This window comes from Symphodus melops (assembly GCF_947650265.1).
Source record: "Symphodus melops genome assembly, chromosome: 21".
Classification (NCBI taxonomy): Eukaryota; Metazoa; Chordata; class Actinopteri; order Labriformes; family Labridae; genus Symphodus; species Symphodus melops.
The window spans coordinates 3,834,313-3,860,566 of record NC_136711.1 but is presented as its reverse complement, the minus strand read 5'-3'; the positions used below and the strand labels follow the sequence as shown (position 1 = coordinate 3,860,566).

Below are 26,254 nucleotides of genomic sequence, written 5' to 3'. Positions count from 1 at the left end.
CTGGATGTGGAGGTCCTGGGCTGGTGTGGTTACACGTGGTCTGCGGTTGTGAGGCCGGTTGGATGTACTGCCATATTCTCTGAAACGCCTTTGGAGACGGCTTATGGTGGAGAAATGAACATTCAATGCCCGAGCAACAGATCTGGTTGACATTCCTGCTGTCAGCATGCCAATTGCACGCTCCCTCAATGCTTGCGCCATCTGTGGCATTTTGCTGTGAGACAAAACTGCACATTTCAGAGTGGCCTTTTATTGTGGGCAGTATAAGGTACACCTGTGCACTAATCATGGTGTCTGATGAGCATCTTGATGTGGCACACCTGTGAGGTGGGATGGATTATCTCAGCAAAGCAAAAGTGCTCACTATCACACATTTAGACAGATTTGTGAACAATGTTTGAGAGAAATGGTAATATTGTGTATCTGGAATGAATTTTAGATCTTTGAGTCCATCTCATGACAAATGGGAGCAAAAACAAAAGTGTTGCGTTTATATTTTTGTTGAGTGTATATTTTGATTATGTTCTAAGAGCCATGTATTCTTACTTTGAGAATAGCTTAAGTCCATGTGTGTCACATAATGAAAGCTAAATAATTAATACAACTTTTGTTACCGCAAGTATTTGTCATGACGAATACAATGGACTGAGGTGGCAGACTCAACAACGTTTTGAAGTGATGGAAATCACTTCTTGTACATACACCAAATTTGCTTGAAAATTGTAGACAATTTGCTTCTGATTTCAAATACAGATACATTAGTACACATTTCAAAACCACATCACATCATGAGTTAAAAGTTGCACAGCACACCAACCAATCAAATGTCCACATTTGTATTATTCTAAACCAACACCTGCAGTGTCAAAAAATATCTATGTGCTTTTTATAAAGCTTCACATTTCTTTGACACCAACCCAAAGGCAAATAAAAAGGTAAACCACTTTTAAAAGGACAAATTTAAAGCATAAAGTCCAAACGAATAAATCAAGCAAACAAACCAATATTGTAAACTGAATTCCTAAATCCCCTCTAAAGAAAATCCCTGATGCCCATCAATGGTCCATATGTGCTGCAGCTGGGAGCAATAGCCTCAGATAAATTCAAGTATAGGAAGCAGGTCAGATAAACAGTCAAACTAAATTTCATAGCTGTAATACTTCCCCTCCAGCCTCTCAATAATAAGCTATGTGCATTACAAACAATAGTATGTGGATCAACTCCATATGTGAAGAGAGGATTTCATGAAAAGCAAAAACACGTTTTGTGTAGGCTAATGTGTAGTTGTTGAATCTTGTGAATGTGTTAGTCAGCATATATTTGACACACAATTTTCAGCATTAATGATGGTGTAATTACAGGGGATGGCACTGCTCATGCCCCTTGTAATTAACTGTTTGCCTATGCCACAGCGTAAGTAAACAAACTTGTAGTAATTAATCAGGAAACGATTTAAATAATTCTGTTTGTTAAAGTGGTTAGCGGATGCAAAGGTCCAGCAATAAAACTAAAAACTTTTTTACGTCACATTCATCATGCTATACCCTCCCCTTGGCTGGATCTCCAAGTAATGCTCCAGTCGTCCACGTGAGGGAGGCGCAAAATGGGATCTTGACCCATTTTCCCTCTTTCTCTCTCCTCAGTTTGTAATATGAAACCCGGTCAATCTCAGTGAAGTCTGTCCCCCTGGCTCCCAGTTCCTCCAGCTCCAACGCTGCTCTGCATTACCCAGCTTCACTTGGCTTTTAGCGACCCCCATTCCATCAATTTCAGCCGATTTCGATTCGTGTCTGCAAAGATTTTGTTAGTGATAAAGATTTCTCCTTAGCTACCTGCAAGTATATTTGCAAAATATCCGATTTTTTTTTTTTTTTTCCCAAAGATTCCCAGTAAGAGAAAGCTTCTCCCCAGTTGCTTTTTTTTGACTGGGATGAGGGTGGTCATGATTACAAAGTGAGCCCCTCGAGAGCGAGAAGTGAGCGCATCGCCTGCATCCTTTTCTTTTGTCTTAGTTGCATCCCTGCCCTGAACAATACTCAAATCTGTCTCTGGAATATAAAAGAGACACGACAACGTTTTGCTTTATGTTTTCTGTTTTTCCACTGACGGACTTGTACTTTTTTCACCGAGGAAAATTATGGCGATGTCCTGGTTGAACGTGCGTGTTGTCTTGGTTTTATTCGGATTATTTTTGGTGTCTTCTCCATCAACCAGAGCCGAGCCCGAGCCGGAGCTGCAGTACGAAGAGGAAGAGGAAAGTTCCTGTCAGGGAGCGTTTGACCTGTATTTTGTGCTTGACAAGTAAGTGGAAACACTATAAACCCCTTAATTATTCATAAAGATTTAACGGGAATAACTTTAACTTGCAGCAGTTTCCATGCTCAAAAAAAGTACAGTAACATCTGCATTTTAGCTACAATAGGCTGTTTCTTACTGTGAATGTTTTATTGAGGGTTATTTGCCTTTTTTTGTCATGGTGGGATGCGGGACAAAAAGTGAACCCTATTTTAAGAACATGACCCGAGTGACGCCGAAATTATAGATTTTAAAATAATTGATTTTTGAAAATTTCTTTGTGTCTTTGTACTTTGTGTCTATCGGGGTTGCAAATTTGGTAAAGCTGCATCCATCTGTGTGCGTGCGCGCGCGCGCGCGTGGGATGACGCTGTAAAGGAGGCTGACATGCAGAGTCGGCTACAGTGTGCTGAATAAGCAGAAAGAGGGCAGAGCACGTTGGTGTTACAAAAGTTATCTGTCCGTCTATTCTCGACAAGTAAAGAAAATGTGATTTTTTTCAACTCATCAATGTGCTATTCTCCTTAAAATAAATAAAAATACAGAATATAAAATCCGTAAAGCAAATAAGTTTTTCATGTATTCAGGTTTTCTTTTTTTTTTTTGCTCTTTCCTTAGTGGCTGTTCACCGTTGCCTCTTACATTTCCACTCTCCTTACGCCCACATAGGAAAAATGATGTGGTTATGTGACATCTTGGCGCTGGACTTAAGCCGGAGAGAGAGAGAGAAAAAAAAGAGTCAGAAAAAAGCAGCAGGAGAAACTTTCAAAGTGACTGCTTCACTTTCAGTGTCAACACATTTCAATGCAAATCATGCCACAAAATGGAGAACATTTATCGTGAGAGCAAAAAAATACTTTTTTTCAAGTTCTAATATTCTGCATAGTTTATCTGAAATAACCTCGGGTTTCAAGCACGTTGCTGTTTGAGCTTTTTATCATTCATCTTGCACTGATGGAGCGATGCCAGGAATGGGGAGGGGAAACAAGGAAGGACAGGAAGCAGCAACATTTATGGAAAATGTGGTTTTAATTTGGCAAACAAGATGCTGCACGCATCACCTTTAAAGGACTTTTGCAAAAATGTTATACAGGCTTGTAGTATTGAGGAATAGGAAGTCTAATGCAAATTAGCACCACTGATGAACATCTCACACTGTGTAGATGGCTTTTACCAAAGGGGCTTGTAATTTTTCATGGCCCACCGCGGGTGTCAGTGCATAGAAACTGTGTCAGTGCTTTGATGTAAACACTGGACTTCACATTGGCTGCAGTGAAGACAAAACATCAGACTGCTCCACAGATGTGGAGGGCTGCGTTTGGCTTGTGCTATGAGGTAAATACTGACACATGCTACAAATTAGGCAACAACATCTTCTTTTTTTCCCCAATGTCAGATTCTATTGTTAGCTTGTCTGCGTGCTTTTGGTGCCCACGCTCTGGGTGACTAACAAGGTTTAGCCATTGGTTGTGGACTTCAAACAAGAAAAAGGCTCGTTAGAAACCTGTCTAAGCCAACCCTCAGCCTCATCCCTCAGGCCTGAGCGGCTTTTACGAGAATGGTCTGAACCCTCTGCCAGGGTTGGTCCATATGGAAGATGTCATGTGTGTGAGAAGAAGGAGTTTTTAGTAGACAGAACAGCAGAAGGGACAGGATACTTGAATGCTGACACTCTGTCCTTCATTACTGTGGGACACTGATACATTTTGCTTAGTTTACATCCTTGCTGAATCTCTAGACTCCAGTTTTATTTATTTGTATTGTTGGACAAAAATAAACCCAGACATAAACCTGCTGCTTCTACTTTCCCAACCCACCCAAACAAACATGTTAATTTGAAGCACCAGCAACAGATTTCATTAAAGTCTTTTATAATATTTGTGTCAATCTTTTGAAATGTCACATTAAAAATGTGAGGTGATTTGGATTCATCATGAGTAGCAGCAGACTAGATTGAGCTCTGTTTTTATACAAAGCTGGGAGTTTTTATGTTACGTTTAACAGATGATGTCACCTTATGTGGTTATCAGAAATAACTGTTTTTGGGTCATCACATCGACATTAGATGACTCTTTATTACCATGGAAATCCAGTGGCAACTTTTCTTACCCAACAGGCAATACAAGTTGTATGTTAAAAATGAAGTATTAATCAGGACAGTGGCAGCTATGTGAGATAGCAGAAACAGCATGGTTTGAATTCCATCGACGGCATGCTCACAATGTCGAGGCGAACACATTAGTGTGAACATTCAGCACCTAAAATAGCTTGAATGAAAACAGATGATAATACTGAAAGTTTCAGGTTCCACACATCACCACTCTCAGTAAAGTTTTCTGTGTGTACACAACACAGCCAATTAGTATTGGTTCACTAGTTTTACTGTACATGTGCAGATGACAACACGAAAAAGAAGCCTTTTAGTTCAAGCAATGGAGAGACGAGCAGGACGTGTTTCCGAGGGTTAATTCAACATAGCAATTAGTTATGATAGACGCTTCTGTTACCTCCGCTGAGACTTTAACTCTCTAAACTGTCAGGTTACGGGAAAACATTTATTTAAACAAAAGAAAAAACTTACTCAAAATAATATCCAAAATGAAGAAATGCGGAAAAAAAAAAAGGTAATCCACAGGAGCAGGGAGACAAACGACATACTACACCAACAGACGATATAAGACATTGAACCAACACAGAGGGGAAGAAACACTGAGACTAAACAGACACAGGTGAGACTAACGACACAGGTGAGGACAATCAGAGTAATCGAGACACAGGGGAACACAGAGTCACAGGAAACAAGACAACACTGAGGACCAGAACTACAAAATAAAACAGGAAACACTGAAGACTGAAATTAAGAAACACACAAGAGAAAACAAGCAACACTGGGGAAGAAATAAAACAGAACTCAAAACTCTGACATGAAACATAAACAGAACCAAACCATGACAACAAACACTGGAAACGATACATCGAGGAGTGTCACAAATTCTTAACCATCACCTTCCAACAACTCAGTTTAGCTTGTTGGATTATTAGCACTTAACTCGACACACAGCTGAGGCTGATGGGAGTGTCATTAGTTTATACGAGGTGAAGTGTGAAACAAACTGATATTACCGTCCCCTCGAGTCATGCTGCTCGCCTTGCTGAAAACTTTGGCACTGAACATTACCAAAAACAGTGTTTAGCTGGAAAGAAACTATAAACTCATGGTTAACGTGATGAGGCTGGAAATTGGTCTGTTTGATTGAGAACGAGAAACATTTCGGACCAGAGAGTCTTGACTTTCACGGTAATGAGGAAAATAAATTTGTGGTGTCACGTCATGGCTCTCGCATGTAGGACAGTGAGACAAGAAGGGTGGCTCCAGTCTGTAGTGTTGAGCAGGCTAATGACTGAATGGTTGCCAGTTTCTATCTGGGACATCTGGGACTGTGTTTGGAAAATTTTGGCTGTTGTGATGCACACTCGCCCGAGTGCCTCACAGATCTATGTGTGATTAGCTTGAGGAAAGTATGGTTGAACAGCTTGGTGTAAAAGGGGTGAGAAACAGCAACACAACTTCCAGTTGCAGAACTAAAAGGTTCAGTTAAATAAACATGTTGACCTCGTCATTAACACGCATGCACTTAAAACAGTGTTGATGTTATTAGACTGTTTAAACTTATTAGTCAAGAAAAAAGCACCAAAAAACGGGGAAAATGACTAAACCAACTTATGTCCAAAGAAACTGAAAGAAATTGAGAAAAAAACTAGGAGCTCCACACTTCAGCACCTCGCCCACATTGAACGATGTGATGTCATATCCTTGTGTATTGGTTCTTTATAAACGCAACAAAGCAGCTGACTGATTTCTCCACCACTTTTAACCTAAATAAAGCAATGCAGAAATAACAACTCTAAAACTAAGTTAGGGGCAAAGTGAGGTTGTACATCAAATCACAAGCAGTAGAATGATCAGGTTTTCACATTCACAGTGCAATAATTCCTGATCATAGACACCCTCAGAGAAATCAGCTGCTAAAGACAAAAAGACCATTCTGTTTCTATTCATGCATGTTGCCATCAAAATCAAGCGTTTTCAAAAAGCTGCAGCACTGTGTCCCTGGTAATATCTGACAACGTGACTGATACCCCCAAAATACAACCATCATTGAACGCAAATCAAACATGTATAACTGCTCCAATAATTAGCCAGATCTCGGCTACCTCTCGACCTCAACAGGAGATATTTGAAGTCTGTGCTCAGCTCAGGGACATTCACAGTATCAGTCAAATTGAGAGGGGTTGTGTAATTCTTGCTGCATGTGTGTTACAGGCATCCTCATATTCAGCTCAGAGGTACAGTACTGTTTGACTTTATTAATGTTCTTACTTTACATATTTATACTTCAGCTTTATCCCAGCCGTCTAAGTTCATGTCATATTCTCTTAAAAGCTCAAAAAAGAAAAATGTCAACTCAATTTAATGTTGTAGTTAAATTTCAGCCTGTTAGCAAGTCGTTTAAATCTAATTAATTATTCTAGATACATAAAAGTAGCACAGGCTTTACTGTCGAACAATAAAAAAACAGTTTAAGCAAAATTACTTTTCAAATTTTCAGGAAATGTACAGCTCTTAGCCAATTAGAGTGAAGTATTTAGCCTGATGATACTGTACAGTCGCTATATTATTTTGTTTTTTACAATGAATGCCATTTGAGTTTAGCGTGTTAGCATGCTAGCACATGCTTATGAATACAAAATGTGCAGTGGAATGTCATTTATTTATTTTTTCTTTCGTGTTTGATAATGTGTTTGTCAGGCCATTTTAATCCATTGACCTCATATTAGACTAAAGAACAAGTCCACAGTTGATCGAAGTTGTTCAAATTCATCATAATTGTCTGTGCAACATGTTGGAGCGACTTTTTTTTCTAAACAATTGGTCAGGATCCGGGCTTGACCAAACTACTTGCAGAGAGAGAGAGAGATCAACACTTGAGCTGTGACTGAATGAAGGAGCTCTGTTTGTTATCAGCCTTACTGTAATCCTCTGATGTGTTTGTTGAAGCCCCACACTGCTGCTTGTGTTCACACTAGGATGTGTTTTTGCTGATTCAGAGCAGGCCGGCTGCAGCTTGCTGTTTTATATGGAACACAGTGCCGTAGGAGGGATTAGGGTGTGTTCAGAGGAATTCACCTTCTGTGTAGGCCAAATTGCAGACGTTCAACTCTTTATTTAGACACAATTAACAATCTTTTTAAGGTTGGCTGGGGCAATTTTTTTCTTCTATCAAGAAAATTGCTTGCAAAAAAATAGCATTGTGGTATTTTTTAATTACAAAGGAAGCAGCTGGAATGCACAAGCATACTTTAAAAGCTGTTTTCTGTCAAAGTCGCACTCTACAAGATCTGTTATTCTTTCATTTCTCTCTCTGTGTTGTTTCAACAGACTTCTCATCATTCCCACTGTACAGCATATCACAGACATGAACAAACCCCAACAATAACACCAAACTGCAGTCTTTCTTTGAATCATACTCTTTGTCTGGTAGGCCGTGAACAAAAAGCCATTTCCGTCTTGTCTTCACAATTTAAAGCACTAATTGCAGCTGCAAGATGTTTCGGTTGTTGCTGATGAAGTCACAAATTGGCACACCGGTTGGGCGTTGTTGGGTCATGATGCTTGAATCTTTGCCACTCAGCGGTAAAACTTAACTGCAGCTGCAGTCCATAAATATTTGAGATTTGCTGGCTTGAGAATACGTTGTTGCTTTGGAATGACACTTGCTCTGTGTTTTGTCTTTTGCAGCGTGCTGCTTTGGTGTTTTGAACAGGAAGAAACGTGTTTTGAATGGCATCACACTGTCCCAAGTCCCCCAGGGACAAAAACAAGACGAGCGGTTTTTGAAGTGGATGAATTCTGATGTTCTAATCCAACCTTCATGTTATAAATGACAGTCTTACATTGTCTGGACACAGCTGCAGCAGGTGGCTGCTCTTCATGGGTCTGTTTCTGCTCTGCTAAATGTTACCAAGCTCTTTGCTCATGGCGGATTGACAAATGTTTGGTCTGTGTAAATAATATAACCAAGAGCACAGTAATGACCTGCTCTGTTTGTAAAGTGTCTAAAGGTGACATTGGTTGTGAATTGAGGCTATGCAAATGAATTTCACTGATTGATTGCACAGAGAAAATATAGTATTTGAAGATATTCAGAAAAGGTCGAGAAAGGAAAAACTCTTGTCTTGCGACATAAATCCAGAGTGCCTTTCTTCCAGCTATCAATTTATCTTTTTTTTTTCCAGGAAATTCCTCTTGGTTTTGGAATAGGTATACAGCATTAGCTCAGCAATCACCCAGTAAAGGCTTTGACTTCTGCAAAGGCTGTAAAAGTAGGTTAGTGGTTTTAAACAAACAGATCCTTGTGCCCAGTCAGTTAAACTGGAGCACCATCATTGGCTGCAGGCTGGGGTGGTGTGGGTTGCTCCAGCTGGAATTGCAGACACCCTCCTTAGCAGAGTTGGGAATTTTATTTTTTTTCCTTTTGTGTTCCTTCTGCGACACTTTGAACCGTGAGAATGAAGCTGAGAGCCGCTAAGCCCTCAGACCAACGGAGCTTTTTCCCACATGGCGTCATACCAACACTCTCTGAGGCAGAAGTGCTTGCTGGGAATTTTAGTGTTGACTTGTATGAGACCTAACTTTAAAAAAAACATTTGTTTTAGAAAATATTTCGACAAGGTTTGATATGAGAAACATATGCATCAGCTGTAAAACATTTGCTAATGTCACAGGATTGCAACAAGGAATCCAATTTATAGTTTTCTTTTTCTCTTTTTGGCTGTTGAAATTCATTTGAAGATACTTTCTACTTGTTATTTAAAACTTTGGTCGTATGGTGGCAGCAAAACAGCGTTTTCTTTTGCTGTGGTGTCTCTGTTGTATGAAATACTGACAAGAACAACTAAAACGGTAGGATGTGCTTTTTTAGGTTTACCCAATCTCTTAAAAATATTTATCTGACTGTTAAATCCCTGACACACCAATCAGATGCTGTCAGTCATATTTGGACCGTCGATGAGCGGTTGTTGCCCGAGTTTTTGCGTTGCTATCCGTCCGCCCGATCTGCTTTTTTTTTGGCCTATTCGACATGTTGAATCAACATCGGGGGTCGGTGAGAGGAATCTCTCTGATCGACTGTCTGAGGGTTCATTTATCTTTGGCCCTCGACACAGGTTGTGAAATGCCCTTGAGCCTGTCGCTGTAGTATTGACACTTTCACCATTATTTCTCCTTGTGTTGTCGCCCTCGCCTCTTCCAGCACCCTTTTCTACTTTTGATCAGACATTGTTCTCGATTAGTTGGCTTCCTATGATACCAGTGGTGCTGCGACAGTGGTGTAAAAATGGTCTTCTCATATCGTAACTGCTGGCAGAACGTACTTGATAGTTGGCCGTCGGCTCGAGTGCCACCTTTTGATCAAGATGTGAGGCAAGGCCACAGGCGGCCTTCTTCACCTTCTTTGCCGTCTGCCTGGCGTGTCAGGGCCTTTACGCTGGGCAATGGTTCAATACAGTGAGATTTTTAGTCTCACTGTCAGCTAATAAAAAGAGGCCTCAGCAGTTGAGAGGTGGGTCGAACATTATGAAGTTTTTTTGATTATTTTCACGTATGCCTCCAAACTACTGTTCATATAAAATATGGACAAAAGGATATATATATATATATATCTATATATATAGTACCATTACTGAAGTGTTCGCCACTCCCAATTTTAACCATAAAACAAACAACAATGCTAAACAACATTAGCATTTTCTTAAAGCAGTCCGACCAAGCCGAGGCTTTAGATGTTTGTAATCTAATGCAGTTGATATCAAATCTACATTATTTTTTTATAAAGTGTAGATTTATTATGTGAAAATTTAGTGACACTTTACATCTAACATCTAAATATCACGTGCAAACAGAGAGTCTGCTAGTTAAAGTTCAAACACGAAGGAAATAAATACGTGTTTAGATGCAATTAAAAGAAAATAACATCCTTGACTATAAAAGTCTTTAAACTTTTCAGCTCAAATGTTAAGTGCTTAACTTGTAGTTTGTGACCTCATAGAAGTAAACTTTAATAGTCCTCGAGAGACTTTTCTGTTTCAGTGTTGTCAAGCCTCCACAGCAGTTTGATGAGTTATTGCGGGCTATTGATTGTCCCACTTTCTTTTGTACTTTGTTTTCTTCTGGGTATTTCTCTCTGTTTGTTCTTATTGTGTCTCACTGCTGCTCTGCAGCGGCCTGCAACCAACTAGAACTTTGCTGCATTGTAAAATTGTCTATTATGAATATTCATAGTATGGTGAAATGATTTTGTTTTATTTTATGTCTTTATCAAACAGATAATGGTAAAAAGATAATCAGTTTCATTATTCCCTGATCTGCATTGGCACATCACGGTAGAGGGAATCTTTGGAGGTTTGTAGACGTCTTCTGAAGAGTTCAAAAGTTCAGCCTGTGACGGATATGAAAACCTGCCCTGTCCTTACTGTCAGTGACAGTTTACCAGTTGGTTGATGAAACAGATAAAAACAAACTATCTGTTCTCTGGTCAACAAACCCCAAATATTCTAGTCAGTGATTTTATCCATTACTTCTTGCTTTAGTTGTGTGCTGGTGTTGCTGATTTGGGCTCTTTTTTATTTTGTATGTTTAGCTGTGATGGCTGAAGCCGGTTGGAGGAGAGAAACTTTGCCTTACACTTGGAGTTGTCATCAAAACATTGACATGTTTCCTCTTGGAAGATAAATTAGCGCTTTAGCCAACAGATTTTTTTGATGATCTCACTCCCAGTCAGCGTAATTGAATGAAATCTTGATGATAGGGCCTTTTTCTTTCTCTTCTCTTTCTTTTGTTCTTCTCTGCCATCAAATGGCTTTGAGTCAAACACATGCACATGACTTAACCTCAAACTTCTGTTTGGCATGATCACTTTGTCACAAACTCAACATCTCACACCTCTCATGTAACTGTATTTGTCTCAGTCCAAACCCCAAACCACTTAACTTTAGAGATCGACTCAGATCATTAAAAATAGATGAAAGGATTTAGAGGAGGTCAAGACACCCCATAAAATAGTTTCACCGAGGATCATAGAACGAAATCGACCACTTCCTTTCCCAACGCTGTTTGGACAGGTGAGTGAAACTGCAAGCTAGGCCTCGATCCCACGACTGCAGCCACCTCAGACAACTGAACCTCTCCAAGGCAAACAAGAGTCATTGTGGTTCGGTTGTTAAGATAAGAAGCTTAAAACCAAAGGTGGGAGTCCTCAAAGTCACCCTGATGTTAAATAAATACTCAAGAACTATCCCAACAACGCTTGAGGACTTTTAGCTGATGGAAAGCTGAAAAAGTATTTTCCCCCCTTCTCTGTTGCCTTCATGGAACAATTTGCAAAAATTGGCTCCTGCTGTTCTTTCAGGTCAGACCGTGTGTGTGTGACTATTTCTGTTTGCGCTGCACATTTAGTTAGCATAAGTTTTGCTTTCTTTTGTTGCATCGTCAGCCTCACAGGAACGGACAGCCTCGATGTGGGAGGACAAGTCATGTCATCAGATAAAAAAACACTGATATCGCTTCGGTGAGGTGTTTAGCTGACATTTGTTTTGAATAGAGCGGGGGAGGCACTGACGCTTACATAACGTGTATGTTATTGTGATGCTAAGTTTTGGATATTACGAGCACGGATGGACAGAGCGAGTCCAATGTGAAGCTGTTGTTTTGGAGAGAGAGGGTGCGCTCTACTCACTGTGCAAAAAATCTTGTTTTTCCGAAGGAAGTGACTTTCCTTTTGAGCAATCAATGTGTTTGTTTTCCTTGGATTTAGGGTTGATGAAGTTTGGGTGCGAGCTGGATCTCATTTTTGCTTTGACAGTTAATGTTCCTGCCGATTCTTCGAAACATTCCTCTTTGTTTTTGAGTTGTAAGGGCCGAAAAACTGTCTGGAGCTGGTCAACAGCTCTCTCAATGCTGTGCCACAAAATAAAGCAGAATACAAATCCTCAGTATTAATCATGCATTGTCCAGTCCCAACCAAATAGAAATTGGACGTTTCTGTTTGTTAGGATAAAAGGTTTAAATGTCTGATGCATGATGGGGAAGTCCTGGGTATTCCCTGGCTATGACTTCCCCTCAGCTTGGCCAAATCGTTACCACTCCACGACCAGGCAAGAACACAAAACACAGTGTGGTATAAGCCCTCCGGCAGACAGCTGTATGCTATAGTCAATTCAAAGTTTTGCTCTTTACTTACTGAGCAAATGTTTTCTTATCCGGTCGGGGAAAGAAAATCTCATGAGAGAGTAATTTGTTATTTCTGTTTGCTATGTCTAAACTTGACTCAAACAGATTTGAGATTGTTCTAGACACTAATACAACCGAAAGGTAAGCTATGAAAACAGACTCCATGTTTAGTCTGGTTCCCAGTGACTCCCATACAGCCTGTTCCCACCGGACTTTAAGGTGTGTTCTTAAAGCCCTTATTAAATTAAATCTCATGTTTCAGTATTTCTTCATGTCTTGTGCTGACTGTCACCTTTAAGCAGATATCATCCCAACATAGTGTTGTAGCTATTATCAGTGGGGGGTTTTTTTGTTTGTCATTTCCTGGAAAACATTAAAAAAAGAACTAAGGCTTTGTCCCACATAAAGGGTTGCATCATTTAATGTGTATTTAAAGTCTGATTATGTCACAGCTCTGAGTCAAAGGCTTATCATGTCAACCCTGAATTCAGACACAGCTCAAGTCTCACCCAGAGTTACATACCAATTTATGTCCACTTATTCCCTTTTTACTACTTTTCCTATCAACGCTACATCAAGCCAAAAGTGTTTGTCTTATTTATCTGCCTCACTCATTTGCTCTGTGATAAAATGCCAAAGAAAATAACCTTACATTTAGCTTTATGTGAATTGTAGAGCTGTGAAACTTTCTATTTGGAAACTGTCCTTTGTGGCCAGTGTGCATCATTTAACAACATGTCATAGTGACACTTCCTCTCCACACACTGTTATTGGCTACTGTAAGAGCATATCATTATTCAACCTAGCTTCAGCTATAAGATCAACATGTTAATATGCTTAGAGTCAAATGGCGCTGTTCTGGAGATTAATTTAGATCTAACAGAAAGAAAGAACTGCATTCAAATTAAGATTCTTCAATCCATTAAAATCTGTTTAATCTCTGTGGATAAAAATGGGTGGGACCTTCTGCCTTGAACAGAAAAACTGCATCTCTGAAGTGCAGGCCAATACAGTGTCTCATACTGTTCCAACAGTTCGTGAGCACCTAGAATAACATTCAGTCAGCCTTGGACTTTATTTTGAGTAGGCCTCAGCCTTTGAAAAGGATTTTAATTTTTACCGCAGTCAATTAGCTCACTGCGAGTGCGTCATCTTTCTGGCACACTCGTTAGCTAATTGTTGACCTGCTGACTGGCCACATCATGCTGGAAGCCCCCTCCTCTAATGATCACACACACACACACACACACACACACACACACACACACACAGTCTGCCTTGAGGAAATGAATGGAACTCCATGGGGAGTTGGGCCAGTTTTATGAATTCCCCTGGGGAGAGCGGGACCTCTTTCCTCAACCTTCAGGGTGCTAAATTGCACACCAGGTCGTGACCCTGGCTCTATATAATCTAATCTCAGGAGGCACGCTTACTCCCCCTGAATCTAATCATATAAAGAGATTCCCTCAATGGTGTTTGTGATACATTAACAGAATGGTGAATATTCTTAAGGAAATAACATTTGTATCCTTTAATATACGAGGTTTAGAGGGTGGTTCCTCCCTGAAAAAGTATGTTTACATCTTAGATATATATAGTTTTATATCTTATTTATATTTAGTATGATGAAGATGTCATTTTACTGTTTAGTAGGTTTAAAGGTGTGTATATGCTGTCTTCTTGTAGGGTATATTTACTGTATTGTTTGAATAACCTGCTACGCCATAATGCAGCCGTTTGGGATCAATCCATCCGTCTAAATATCTAAAATAATCTGTTGAATACAAACGGACACAGCTCCTTTTGTTACTCTTCATGCTTAAAATGTGTTTTGACAACAACAGCTCTTTTCTTTTTTTATGTTGTGGAGCTAATGATTTCACCCCCTGCTGTTTGCTGCTGACTCAGCTGTAGTTTGTTCTTATGGGACCGATCCACCACATGGACGTTAGTTAGTGTGTGTCTGATCACAGCTTGTGTCTTGCTGCTTTATGTTCTTGTTCTGTAGAATTACAGTGATTTAAGCATGTTGTTTACTTTTCCCTTAAGCATGCTAACCATGCTATTACGCTAGCAGTATCAGTACTGAGCCTTCGGCTGTTTGTATTTGTTCATTGCAGAGTCATGTTCTTCGGAGACATTTGTTAAATTACGTCTTTGGAATTCCCCCATGTCGTTTCTGGAATGTGGAGTTATTTTTTAATCACATGAACGTCAAGTTTCCTGCATAAGTGGTGTTTGTTTGAATGTTTCTCTCGTCCTTGTCTTTAGGTCTGGAAGTGTGAAAAACCACTGGGAAGAAATCTACTACTTTGTGGAGAATTTAGCAGAGAAATTCAAAAGGTAAGAGGCACCAGTGACACAGTAGCGCAAACATGTTAACACATTTCAAGCCATCAAATACAAACGAAAAACATGGAAGAGCCAATTTGGAGTGGACAGTGTAACATGTGAAAGCCTTTAGACTGTAAACTGTTGCTTCTGCTCTCGACTTCCTGGAGCCCTGGGCTGTAGATCACTAAAGAGAAACACACACTTCAGGCAGCAGTCATCCTGCTGAAGTAAGGTGAAATATGTCCCTACAGATACAACTGGCCATGTGTTAAGTCATTCACCATCCAGGCGGGTTTTCCCTCTGTCCCTGTAGTATCTTAGCTGATGTCTGAACGCTATGGGGTAACCAGCACAAACCACGGGCTGAAGTGTCTTTAGTCGTCTGAATTTTTAAAACCTCCTACGACTTCAAAAAAGGGAAATAGTTTGCAGATGCTACCGATAGACGAGGTAGAAAAAAAAATCACAGAAACAAGAGGCAGAAGATAGCCGAGCATTTGTAGCTCACCTCTAGGACGCCGTGTCCTCAGAGCAGACTCCGCCCCCTCGTGCTTTTCCAAATACCAACCCTGCCTTTAAGTTTCTCTCTGTAGGCTACTCTGCTACTATGTGAAAGCTAAAACATATTACGTGCATGTGATCACTTTTATTACTTAGGTGTACGTTTTCCATAGTATAGGCTTCCTCTGCACGCTTAAAGGTGCACTCTCTTGTTTTGGGAGAGAAATGTAAACGTTGGAGAAGTGTGTTTATAACTCCATGTGCCTGTCTCACTGTTTGAAGATAAAATGCTAAACGAGAAGTTTTGGTGGGGTCTGCAACAGTTAAATCGTATCTCTTCTTGTAGCTGTTTTTCAGCTCCAGTGTTCCAGGGACCCTTTTTTTTTTTTCAATAAATAAAGTTTGTGTATTTAGTTCAGAAAATGTTTCACTTCTGCAAACGTGAAATTTCACTTCCAAATCTACGTAGCGCACCTTTAAACTTCCACCGAATTTTGGATCAAATGCAGCTTTTAGAGAAGTAAGAGTGGAATTTATAATGAAAATAAACCAACAAATGTCCTTCTTCTCGAGGGTGGGTTCGTTTCCTTTAATACTGCTTGAAGGCCACAACAACAACAACAACACCTGGAGCTGTGTGGTTCAGCCAGAACACAAAACGTACCCTCTTTATTCTCTCTGTTTTCAACAAACATGACAAAGTCTTGTGTCAATCTGCGTTCACTTACTCATCTCATAAACAGTTCAACACATTCTCCTTGGATGCCTGTGTGTGTTTACATGCTTTTAATTCCTTCCTAAATATAATTGTTCACCAGTAAACAAAAGGTAACAAAGTTTCCCACATCTGTGAATTGTTGACGTAGTTTGAGTGTCAACATTTGGGTCATTGTCACGCAAACAGAGCTCAGCACACCAGCACAAACTCATGCATGATGTCCTCTCCTCTTGTCTTCCTGTGTTGTGCTGCTTCTTCTTATTCCAGGAAGAACTTAAAGAACCTGAAAAAGTTTGTTCACAATGAGCTATTCATCGTTTAATAAATTATGTCCATTCAAATTCTGGCATTAGAATAAAGCTCATTATGGAGACTGCCAACGTTTTTAATGTTTCTGAGGAGAACAACATGTTGCAGATTCACTGAAACTTCAGATTGACACACTATAATTGTTCTATGTTGTGACTCATTGTTTGGCAGGGTATCGTTAGTTGTTGGTCCATCTGTTGGGATTTTATTGCTGCACACTATTTCAACCAAACCGGCCAAAATGTGGTCTGCTGAATGACAGAGTTGATTTTGATTTTCTGTTTCAGTCCCATGCTGAGGATGTCCTTTATAACGTTCTCCTCCAGAGCGTCTGTCATCATGAAACTGACAGAGAACAGGTAAACAGAGTCCTGACTGAAAGTGTGTGTTGATTAAACTAAATGAATAACATGTACTCTAAATGACTGTCTGACCTGAACTCAACTCGGAGAGTGTTATTCTTGCCTGGAAACAGTTAAATAGGAAAAAAAACAGACATCTGTTGTGAAATAAACGTAAACACTTGAACTCGAGTGAAAGCACATGTTCTCGCTGTTTGTTTGTGAAAGGTAAAGCCTGCTATCGAACGGTAATATTAAAGGAAGAATGTGCAACTTTTTGATCCAGTAGAAGTCGCCTTTGAGCACCAGCACTAAACCAAAACAGACTGCTGTTTGCTCCTCCAGGAACACACCTCCAAGCCCTCCCCACTGCTGCATTGTTGTGTTAGCAGGCTAATGTTAGCATACTTTAGTTAGCCCTGTAGCTTCACATTGCATGAGTGACACTGATCTAAAGACACTTACACGAGTAGGAATGTTCTTCTTCCTTTCTCACTGAAACAACTTTATTGACTTTAAGGATTGTGACTGAATAATCTATGAAGGAGATAGACGGATGGAGTTTTTTCAACAGCAGATATGACAAATAACACCAGAGTGCCTAACACACTGTCTCTCGTCTCTGCAGAGTGGACATTAGAAAAGGGCTGAATTCTCTGAAAAGAGAGATTCCTGGCGGAGACACATTCATGCATCTTGGATTGCAAAGGGTGAGAATAAGCCATGTTTACTTTTTTCATTTTTCTTCAGTTTTATAAAAGTGAAAAGTGTTACCTTACAATGTGGGTTTTTAATTCACAGGCCAATGAGCAGATTAACAAGGAGAACTTTGGTAAGCATGAAAAAACTCATCTGAATTTAAACCTTACTTCACACCAGAGTTGAATTATGTCAAGAGTAAAGCGTGTCTATATGGCTTTGTTTCCTCCAGGCCCAGCCAGCGTGATTATCGCGCTGACAGATGGAGAGCTGCAGGAACATCAGCTCATCACTGCACAGCAAGAGGTAAGGTCCCATGGAGACTGGTTTCCTGGAAACTGCTGCGCTCATTTAGCTCTCCCAACACGGCTCATTTAAAGGCCAATGTACTTGCATTGCTTGAGTACGAGTTCTCAGGAAATAGCACATTTATGTTCTCTTCCTCCAACAGGCAGAGAGAGCCAGGTCTCTTGGAGCCATCGTGTACTGTGTTGGCGTGAAAGATTTCAATGAGACACAGGTAACTGATACGACCGTTCTCTAAAGATCAACTCCCTTTAAAATCTACCCGTTACATTTGACATGCACACCACATGAGCTGAGGAATCCAGCGTTGGAGAAATATCCAGAAAGCTCCTTGTGTTGCAGTGTGTGCTTTGTGCAATTTGTTGAACTGCTAATTTGAAACGACCTGCAAGAAGGTGTCGTTAGACCTGAATTCCTCCCATGCCTAAACACAAGTCTGAAGTCTATTGGCTTCAACAGGATGAGGAGGAGGTTGACTCAGCTTTTGCATGAAAGATATTTGAGAGCTCAGTGTTTTCCTCTGGTTAGGGAAACCAGGATGGAAGCTAAGGTGATGCCTCATTTCACTGATTGTAAATGGGCCCATTACCTGATTGTGGATGCTGTGAGATCATTACTGTAGAAAGTTTTCCCTGAAATTGTCACCAATATAATTTTTCACTAAATTCATTATCCAGTCCTTTGTCTCTGCCTCTCTCCCTGCAGCTGGCCACTATAGCAGACACCATCGAGCACGTGTTTCCCGTGTTGGGTGGCTTCCACGCCCTCAGAGGAGTCATTGATTCGGTAAATAAAATCTTTTCTGGGCAGTCAAGACTTTCTGTATTATAAGAACACAAGCAGGCAATACAGACGTCCACATTTACAGACAGTCTGTGCTGCATTAGTACAAATACCCTTTATTTATTTAGAAAAAAAATGATTTAAAAAAATAACAGAAAAGTGACTGTGATAAATATTCATTTAATAAGTAACTCCCAAGTCTTGTTCCTCATCAGTCTTTAAATCTAGTTGCTGTTTTATTTCACTCTGCAAGAATTTAAATGAAGTATAATTGAATGTTTGCATGGTGGGATGTTGGTGGTGTTCCCAGGAAATATTTCATTGAGGGGAGTGTCGAAATGTGCAGTGCAGATTATATGATTACAGACACAACTTGTATTTATTATGGAGCTTTAAAACATTCCTTATTAATCCCTTGAGTTCCTTTTCATAACATGTTCCTGTCCTTTTTAGTGTCAAAAAATTACCCCTGTCTTTTGTCTATATTTTCCCTCAAGATCATCAAGAAATCCTGCATTGAAATACTGGCAGCTGAGCCTTCCAGTGTGTGTGCAGGAGGTGCAGAACTAAAGACAAACACACACACACACACACACACACACACACACACACACAAATCACATGTACAATGAAGTAGGTCTCTCCCGAGTCGTCCAGGAGGACCTGCCCATCACTGTCTTAGCTGTGCTAATTTTATTTCTAGGTGCCCAGTTTCCCCATCTCTCACTTCAGTAATGACAAGCCCAGATTGAAGAACGACCTTATATGGGCGTCCAGGTCATTTACAGGAAATCTACTGGGACAGGGAACAGCAGTGGGAATCATATTTTAGGGTGCCATTAAAGAGTTTGGCTGTGAGAGGTTGGCAGTGGTTGAATTTGGCTCCAGCTGAAAAGTCAAGTGGACAACACTCTTTAGTGTCCTGCCAAGAGAAAGATTATTACAGCCATAGCAGCATTAAACAGACATTAAAAGACTAAATGAACAGATAAAAGCAGGGCTTGATTAAATACTTCTGGCAGAAGCAGAGGGAACTTACAGCTCTTCACATCTGCTTTTGCCTTTTATTTAGCAGTGAATTACTTTCACTGTTCAGGAGGAAAAATATGTCACTAGAAACAGAAGATATGTCTCCTGTGTGAGCTGCAGCTCAGTCCTGCATGCTCAGTCTCATTTTCAGACATTAACAGAATTATACAGCTGAGTATTTTCCCTGATTTACTCAGGTAAGTCAGCTTCTGAGGAGAAGGAAACGCTCACTGACTTTTATTGTCTCTATAGATTCCCGGTGGCCAAATTTCAAGCAAATTAGGATTCATAAATTAAGCTGTTTGCATGGCTTGTGGTTTAATATTTAACAATGTTTTACCTACTCCAGGGTGGTTAAACCCAGAGTCTTCTCTTCATGTATGAAGTTTTTGTGTGAACATTACTAAACAATACTGTACATTCTATTTGTGTAAGGTTTAAAGGCAGGGTTGGTATTTTTTTACACATCCTCTTTTTTTAAGATTTCGGTTGAAATCCTCTTTCGGTCCTGACAGACATTAGTAACTCAGGTTCTCTGAAAAAAGGAACAAATACAATCCATCATCTGCAGCAGTTTGTAAGCCTGTAAAAACTTCGACCAATGTCTGCCACGAGGTACCAATCTGATGAACCAATCACACGCCTTCCCTGTCTCCCTGCTCGTTCTCTACCCCATGTGTGCACGAGTCCGCACTCGGGCATGTAAGTGAGGGGGCGTGGCTTTTGAAGGAGCACAGAGGGGAGCAGGTGGGTGAAGACAGAGCACGGAGAGAATGCTACTTTCAAAATCATGCTAGTTTTTGAAAAAAATACCAACCCTGCCTTTAATTAAGATTTTTGTAGGGTTAACTTGTTTATACTGGGTTTAGAGTTTAATCATAGTATAAAATGAGTCTTCCTCTTCTTCAACTTTAACTTGCCTCCTTGACAAAACAAACATAAGAAATCATTATTTTAGTTTAACACAGACTTTGTACTTCGCTGTGTTCTTTGAAACCAGAGTCTTTCCAAGTCGTAGTGAGAGGAAACGGTTTCCTCCACGCCAGGAACATCAACCAGGTGCTCTGCAGCTTCAAGGTCAACGACACCCTCACAATCAGTGAGTACATCTGCACTCTGCTTTAATGCAGCTCCAGTTGTCTTGTTTTCAGCGGGTTACATGCAAGTTACAATATGCAGGAATGTTTCATGTTTTCAATGCAAATCCTTTTCCTGGCCGATGAATTCCAATGTAGCAAAAATGAAAGTCAAATTCGAAGCTTCAGTCCAGAAACATCTGTCTGATCGTAATCTTCTGTATATGTGATGTGGATCCAACTGCAGCTCTTTCACTCTACTGAGTGTCTGCAGTTTACAATAATACTCTGACAATCACATTTTAACCCATTTCGACCTGAGGCTGCCAGATAAAACACCCTCTCAAACCTTAAAAGTCAGGTTTGAAATCAACCTGCTAAAACCTGAGCATGTCAACATTGATTACAATCTTTATGTCTCAGCCTCTGGATCAGATAGAGACATCAAAATAAAAACATTTAAATGCTTAAACTCTCAACTAAAACTCTAAAATAAAATTTCCTTTGCACTTTAAGTTCATTGGCTTTAAAATAAAAATCAAGAAGGAAAAGCAGATGTTGCATCTTAAAGGTAGAAGCATGACAGAGTCTCATCAGGTCTAAATGGGTGAAAGGTCAAACTGATGACCCTGCTTTCGAGGAAAGCACGTTTACTAACATGTGTTTTCTTTTCCCCTCGTAGATGAGAAGCCAGCCCAAGTCGAGGACACATTTTTACTGTGTCCAGCTCCTGTCATCGATGAAGTCGGGAAGTAAGTGTCTCTAACTTCACATCCTTTGGCATCTCTAATCATATTCTTTACTTCAAACCTGGAGGAACACATGTTTGCATACACGTGTTCAGGCGCAGACCGTCAGAAGCCTGCCATACATTAGCTCTTTTTATGATCCATATCGGAGGCCGCATTCCTCTTTTCCACAGCTTAGCCAAATAGAAGGGGCTCTAAAGCTGTGCCAGCACACGCAGTGGTACACCATTTATGCATTTGTCCTAGTTCTGTCCTGAATTATGGCAGAGCAGTGAAAACAACTGGAAACAATCGGGTTCTGACATTTATAGACACTCAGCGGGCCAAGAGAAGAAACTCACAAATCTAAAGGGACTCATCCGATTGTTCCCTTTTTTTTAATGCTCATTACAAAAGAGAGTAAATGTTCTGTTGTTCTGTTTGTCAGAGACTCGTCTGTCTTCAAGCTATTGAGTAAAAGTAGGGCAGAAGTTCAGAAGAGCTGCACTTGTCAAAGTGTCCTAATTTAATCATGGATTTCATTGAATCTGTAACGTTCAGAGGTGGTCTGGCCCTCTAACCTATACTGGTTACCATTTTACCTTGGAGTCACCCCCCACTCATATCTAACAATATATCACAAACCAAAAGACCTTTTCATAAATGTACCATCATTTTTTTGATTTTAGTTCATGTGCACACGATCGAGTCTTGACAACCCCAGAGAAGAGAGAGCCTCACGCTCCCCCCCCTGAGATCTCAGACACCTCCCCCAGGGGGGCCCAGACCCCGGGTTGGGAACTAACCCGTTATTATCTCACCTAAGTTCAATCTTAACGGGAAGGCTTGTATTTTAGGTCTTACTGCCAAACTGAATTCAAAGCAGGCGGCTCTAAACACACAAATAGCTGCCGGCACCACGTGGCAGAAGGTGAGCAGCTGGCTGGTGAATGAAATGAAGCAGCTAACAGTGAAACAGCGCCTGTTGAAAAGACATCTGCAGTGTGTGCATGTAGACAACTGTAAACCACCATGTTGCTGTAGAGACTTTAAAATGATCCGTTGTTTATGCATTTATTGATGGTGACGTTTTCTCAACTTTAAATGAAGCAGCTTTAATGGTTTTAAACCATCGTTAAAGTCCTGGTGCGTAACAAAGTATTGAAGTTGGTCTGGTAGTTAGGAGAGGTGCCAGGTCACTTCCGATGTGCCCTTGAGCAAGGCACCGAACGCCCAGCAGCTCTGGCATGCTCTTTAAGTGTGAGAAGAATGTCTCTTAATAACAGGATGTGAACCAGAGTTTCCCTCAAGGATTAATAAAGTATGAAAAATCCAAAAACTGAAGTGTGTCAAATACAAGTAGAAGGCCGGCGTGCTGAGTCGTCTGAACTCTGTTTCATGTTGGAAACATGAAGCTGCATCCATGTAAAAGCTCTACTCAGGTCCTTGGTTTGTCCACACTTACAGTAGTCACATCTTTTGAGGGTAAAAGCTGCTGCCGTTCTTTATTATTGTCCCGTCAGAAAAACAAAATATTAACCTAAAGCACTCAGCGGTTTAATATTCAGGGTCAGGTTTATGGACATGAAGCGTGTTTCAGTCTGGTCTTTGTTCAGAAGAGGGTGGTGACAGGATGAGAACAAGAAAACTTCTGAGGTGATTTTTATTCAAACACTGGCCGGGCTCCTTCTCTATAAGCTGTGTTCTCCTTTTAGAGCCACACAAGCGTCCAAAATCAACAATCCACAAACCTCGCTGACCAGAGTCTTTATGAGGAGAAAAGCACAACAGGCCACGAGAGGAGGTTCAGTGGACGGTGGTTTTCAACTGTGAACTGTATGCAGACAAAAGGAAAGGAGGAGAGGACACGTTTAACACACTGTCTTCACCTGCGTTGGTGAGGGCTTTCGTCTGAGATGTGGGGAAGGATTTAATCACTCTACAGCTCACTGAAGTTATAAATCCAACCAGCAGTATTTACCCTGGCAGCGGGGTGGAAAGAGATGATTTGAGTTGAGCTACCTTGAGGAAAGATTTAAACATTCTGGGCGCTTTAATCGATAGTTTGACAGCTGAGGGGACACGGTGTCCCGCTGCCTCTTAAACTTCCCAGCTCAACTCCGCCTGTCCCCCCCCCCCCATCCACTCTCTCCACCTCTGTTTTGACTTTCGTGCCACGGTGGCTCTGCCCCCCCCCCCCCCCCCCCCCCCCACCTCTGTCCGCCCATGTGTTCACCTTTTTCTCTGTATCTGTCTTTTATTTTTCTCTGTCACACACAGCCTCCATCTTTCATCCCGTCAGTCTTGTGTTTTCTTTCAACAGTCTTCTTGTCCGGTCTCGGCTGATCAAAGCCATACAGCAGCCAGCCCGCTCTTCCAACTGTGTGGCCACGTGTTTGCATGCAGCTTGATTCTCAGCACAGTGGAAAACCTTTAGACTGAAGGTGCTCAAACTGCTGTTCATGCCCTCCACAATTAGAATCAGTTTTTGATTAAATAGCCGCTGTTCATATCCTCAAACTACTTCTACTTAAGAAGCCTGTGTAAACATTTTTATGCAACATACTGGCATAACTCACAACCCAGTTGTCATCACTGCTGCGTTGCATTCTGGTCTATTTTCTGACGGGACTCGGCTGATCTGTCTATCTAGACATGACATCATGTCGTCTAAGTTTAGCCGGTTATATAGAGGCAGGTTATGTCACACTTCCTGTTCAAGTTTTTAATGTGCCGTTCACTGACCCACACTAACTCCTGTGCTCGTCCACTTCAAGTGTGTATGTGTGCTCATGCTTGGAGCGTCTGTCTGGTTTGTTTCCTCAAACAGTCATCAGACAGGATGCTCTACAAGCCATACTTCCTCCCCACGTCCTCACACTGACCAATGTGAGGACGTCTCTTCTTACAGTGTCAAACTCGGCCACTTTGTAATCATCACCCAAAGACAACATGTGGCCTCAGAGGAGTCACACCTCTCCTCGTCATATACATCACAAACTGACTGTTTCATGCAAACTGAAATGAAGGTCAACAAATGTCACATTTCTTCTGATGGAAATATACAGTAAAAAGTTCTCTCTCTCTCTCTCTCTCTCTCTCTCTCTCTCTCTCTCCCCCTGACTCACTCTCCTGTCTCCAGGAGACATTAATCTAAGACAACCAAAACCAACAAAGACTTGATTTGAAATGTTACTACAGTGTGCAGCTCATCTTCACAGAGATGCACTGAGGCATGTTACTTCATATACTCTACACTACATTTACATTTACTTCTGTTCAGATAAAATATAGAAAATCTCTGAAGAAGTAAAACTCTGTATTTGTGACCTTATTTGAAAAACAACTCTGTTCTCTTTGTGCTGAGCCGTATGGAGCAGCTCAGCAGGAGGTCGAGTTTAAAGAGACATCATAACATTTTGTTGGTTTTGGAATAAAGCAGCAGCCACGTTAGACATCAGAAAATTCTTGAACCTTATTTACATTCATTGCACTTCCTCTCTTTTTATTTCACTGCTGTTGTATTTGTGGTTTTAATATCCAGATCGTTTCCTTTCAGTTAGTCAGGGACGTTTAAATCCAGTCATTTATGGTCACATCAGGAACGTCTGCAAAGATGCTGTACATAGCTAAAAGATCAAAACAAACACAGAGCAACATTACACACAGGTGACAGAAAACAACAACAATAATGAACACAAACGGCCCCTTCTGAAGCTTAACGCTCGTTCAGACTCTGTTTATGGCTCACAGGTTAGTCAGAGTGAGGCCGGGTTTATCAGTGGAACGGCCTGCTTTTCATCTTGAAGGTCATGGCTTCTTTTTCCTCAAAAGAACTGGAGTGTTTCGGGGGTTTTTTTACCTGTCATCAACATGTTTTGAAGCTCGGGATGAGAACGGGCTCCAAGGAGGTCACATGAAATTCTGAGAATTGTTTTTCCACACTCCAAGGAGGAAACCATTCAGACCATCAAGAGAGTCTCAGCAGGTCCAAAAATCCTCCAGGGCTAAGAGCTCCTGAGAGTTTGGTCATGGATGACTGCAGGACTTCCACACAGATTATTCATCACCAAGAGAAAATAAGGACATTTTAATTTTGCTGTATTTTACATTGGTTAAAGGAATCCAGAGCTCAGTAGCTCGCAGTACTGATCACAGACTGCTTTCAGAAAGGGGTCATGTTGAAGATTTTTCTCATTCCTGAGAGTGCCATTAGTATGGTGTCATGTCTTGGAAAAATACACAACTTTCCTAGAATCATAAAAACTAATTTTCCAACCAGCAAGTTGTTGTTTTTTTTTTGTTTCCATCCGTTGATTTATCCCAAGTTGACCCCCTTGCTGCTGTGCAGCTCAGTATGCAACAACATCACACCTACTTTTTGTCTCTCTCTCTCTCTCTCCTTTTTTTAACCACAATGGAAAACTTTTGTATTTGGTTCATTAACTCATTTACTGGTTAGGTAGCTGCGAAAAGTCAGGAAAACGTTACTTTAGAAATGAAAAAAAGGAGCTGATTGTGAGCATCGGTTTAAGGCTTCACTTTATTCTTAGCTTGAAAAAATCTCCTCCAGCTCATCCTCCCTTGTGTTTTGTGGTTGTCGCCTGTTGGTTCAAATTATATGTTCACTTCTGACAGACCCATTCACAGTTTGCAGGCGGTTCAATAAAGTTATTTGGAGTTGACTGAAGTTCAGATGACATCATTCTGGTCAGACAAACAGAGCTGAGGGAGGAAACGCTCCGGCTACAAAAAAATGCTCCTGATATGTTCAGTGTTCAGCCAAACGTTTCATCTCAATATGACCTTACTTATCCTGTGTGTGTCTCTCTCTGTGTGTGTGTGTG

General features: G+C 40.7%; 1 protein-coding gene across 2 annotated transcripts in view; it reads left to right on the top strand.

Moving 5' to 3' along the window:
- Positions 1-1,584: 1,584 nt before the first annotated feature.
- The window catches only part of antxr1c (ANTXR cell adhesion molecule 1c), a 38,829-nt gene continuing 14,159 nt past the window's right edge, over positions 1,585-26,254 (top strand). For both annotated transcript variants that reach the window (XR_013781660.1, XM_079372032.1), the window contains exons 1-11: positions 1,585-2,301; positions 14,855-14,926; positions 16,733-16,804; positions 17,415-17,496; positions 17,588-17,618; positions 17,718-17,791; positions 17,937-18,005; positions 18,497-18,577; positions 19,072-19,132; positions 20,604-20,702; positions 21,362-21,431. Coding sequence is in view for 1 of the 2 variants with exons in the window: in XM_079372032.1 (XP_079228158.1) it covers positions 2,138-2,301; positions 14,855-14,926; positions 16,733-16,804; positions 17,415-17,496; positions 17,588-17,618; positions 17,718-17,791; positions 17,937-18,005; positions 18,497-18,577; positions 19,072-19,132; positions 20,604-20,702; positions 21,362-21,431 (875 nt within the window). In the remaining variant the exon portion in view is untranslated. The remainder of the gene's footprint in view (positions 2,302-14,854; positions 14,927-16,732; positions 16,805-17,414; positions 17,497-17,587; positions 17,619-17,717; positions 17,792-17,936; positions 18,006-18,496; positions 18,578-19,071; positions 19,133-20,603; positions 20,703-21,361; positions 21,432-26,254) is intronic.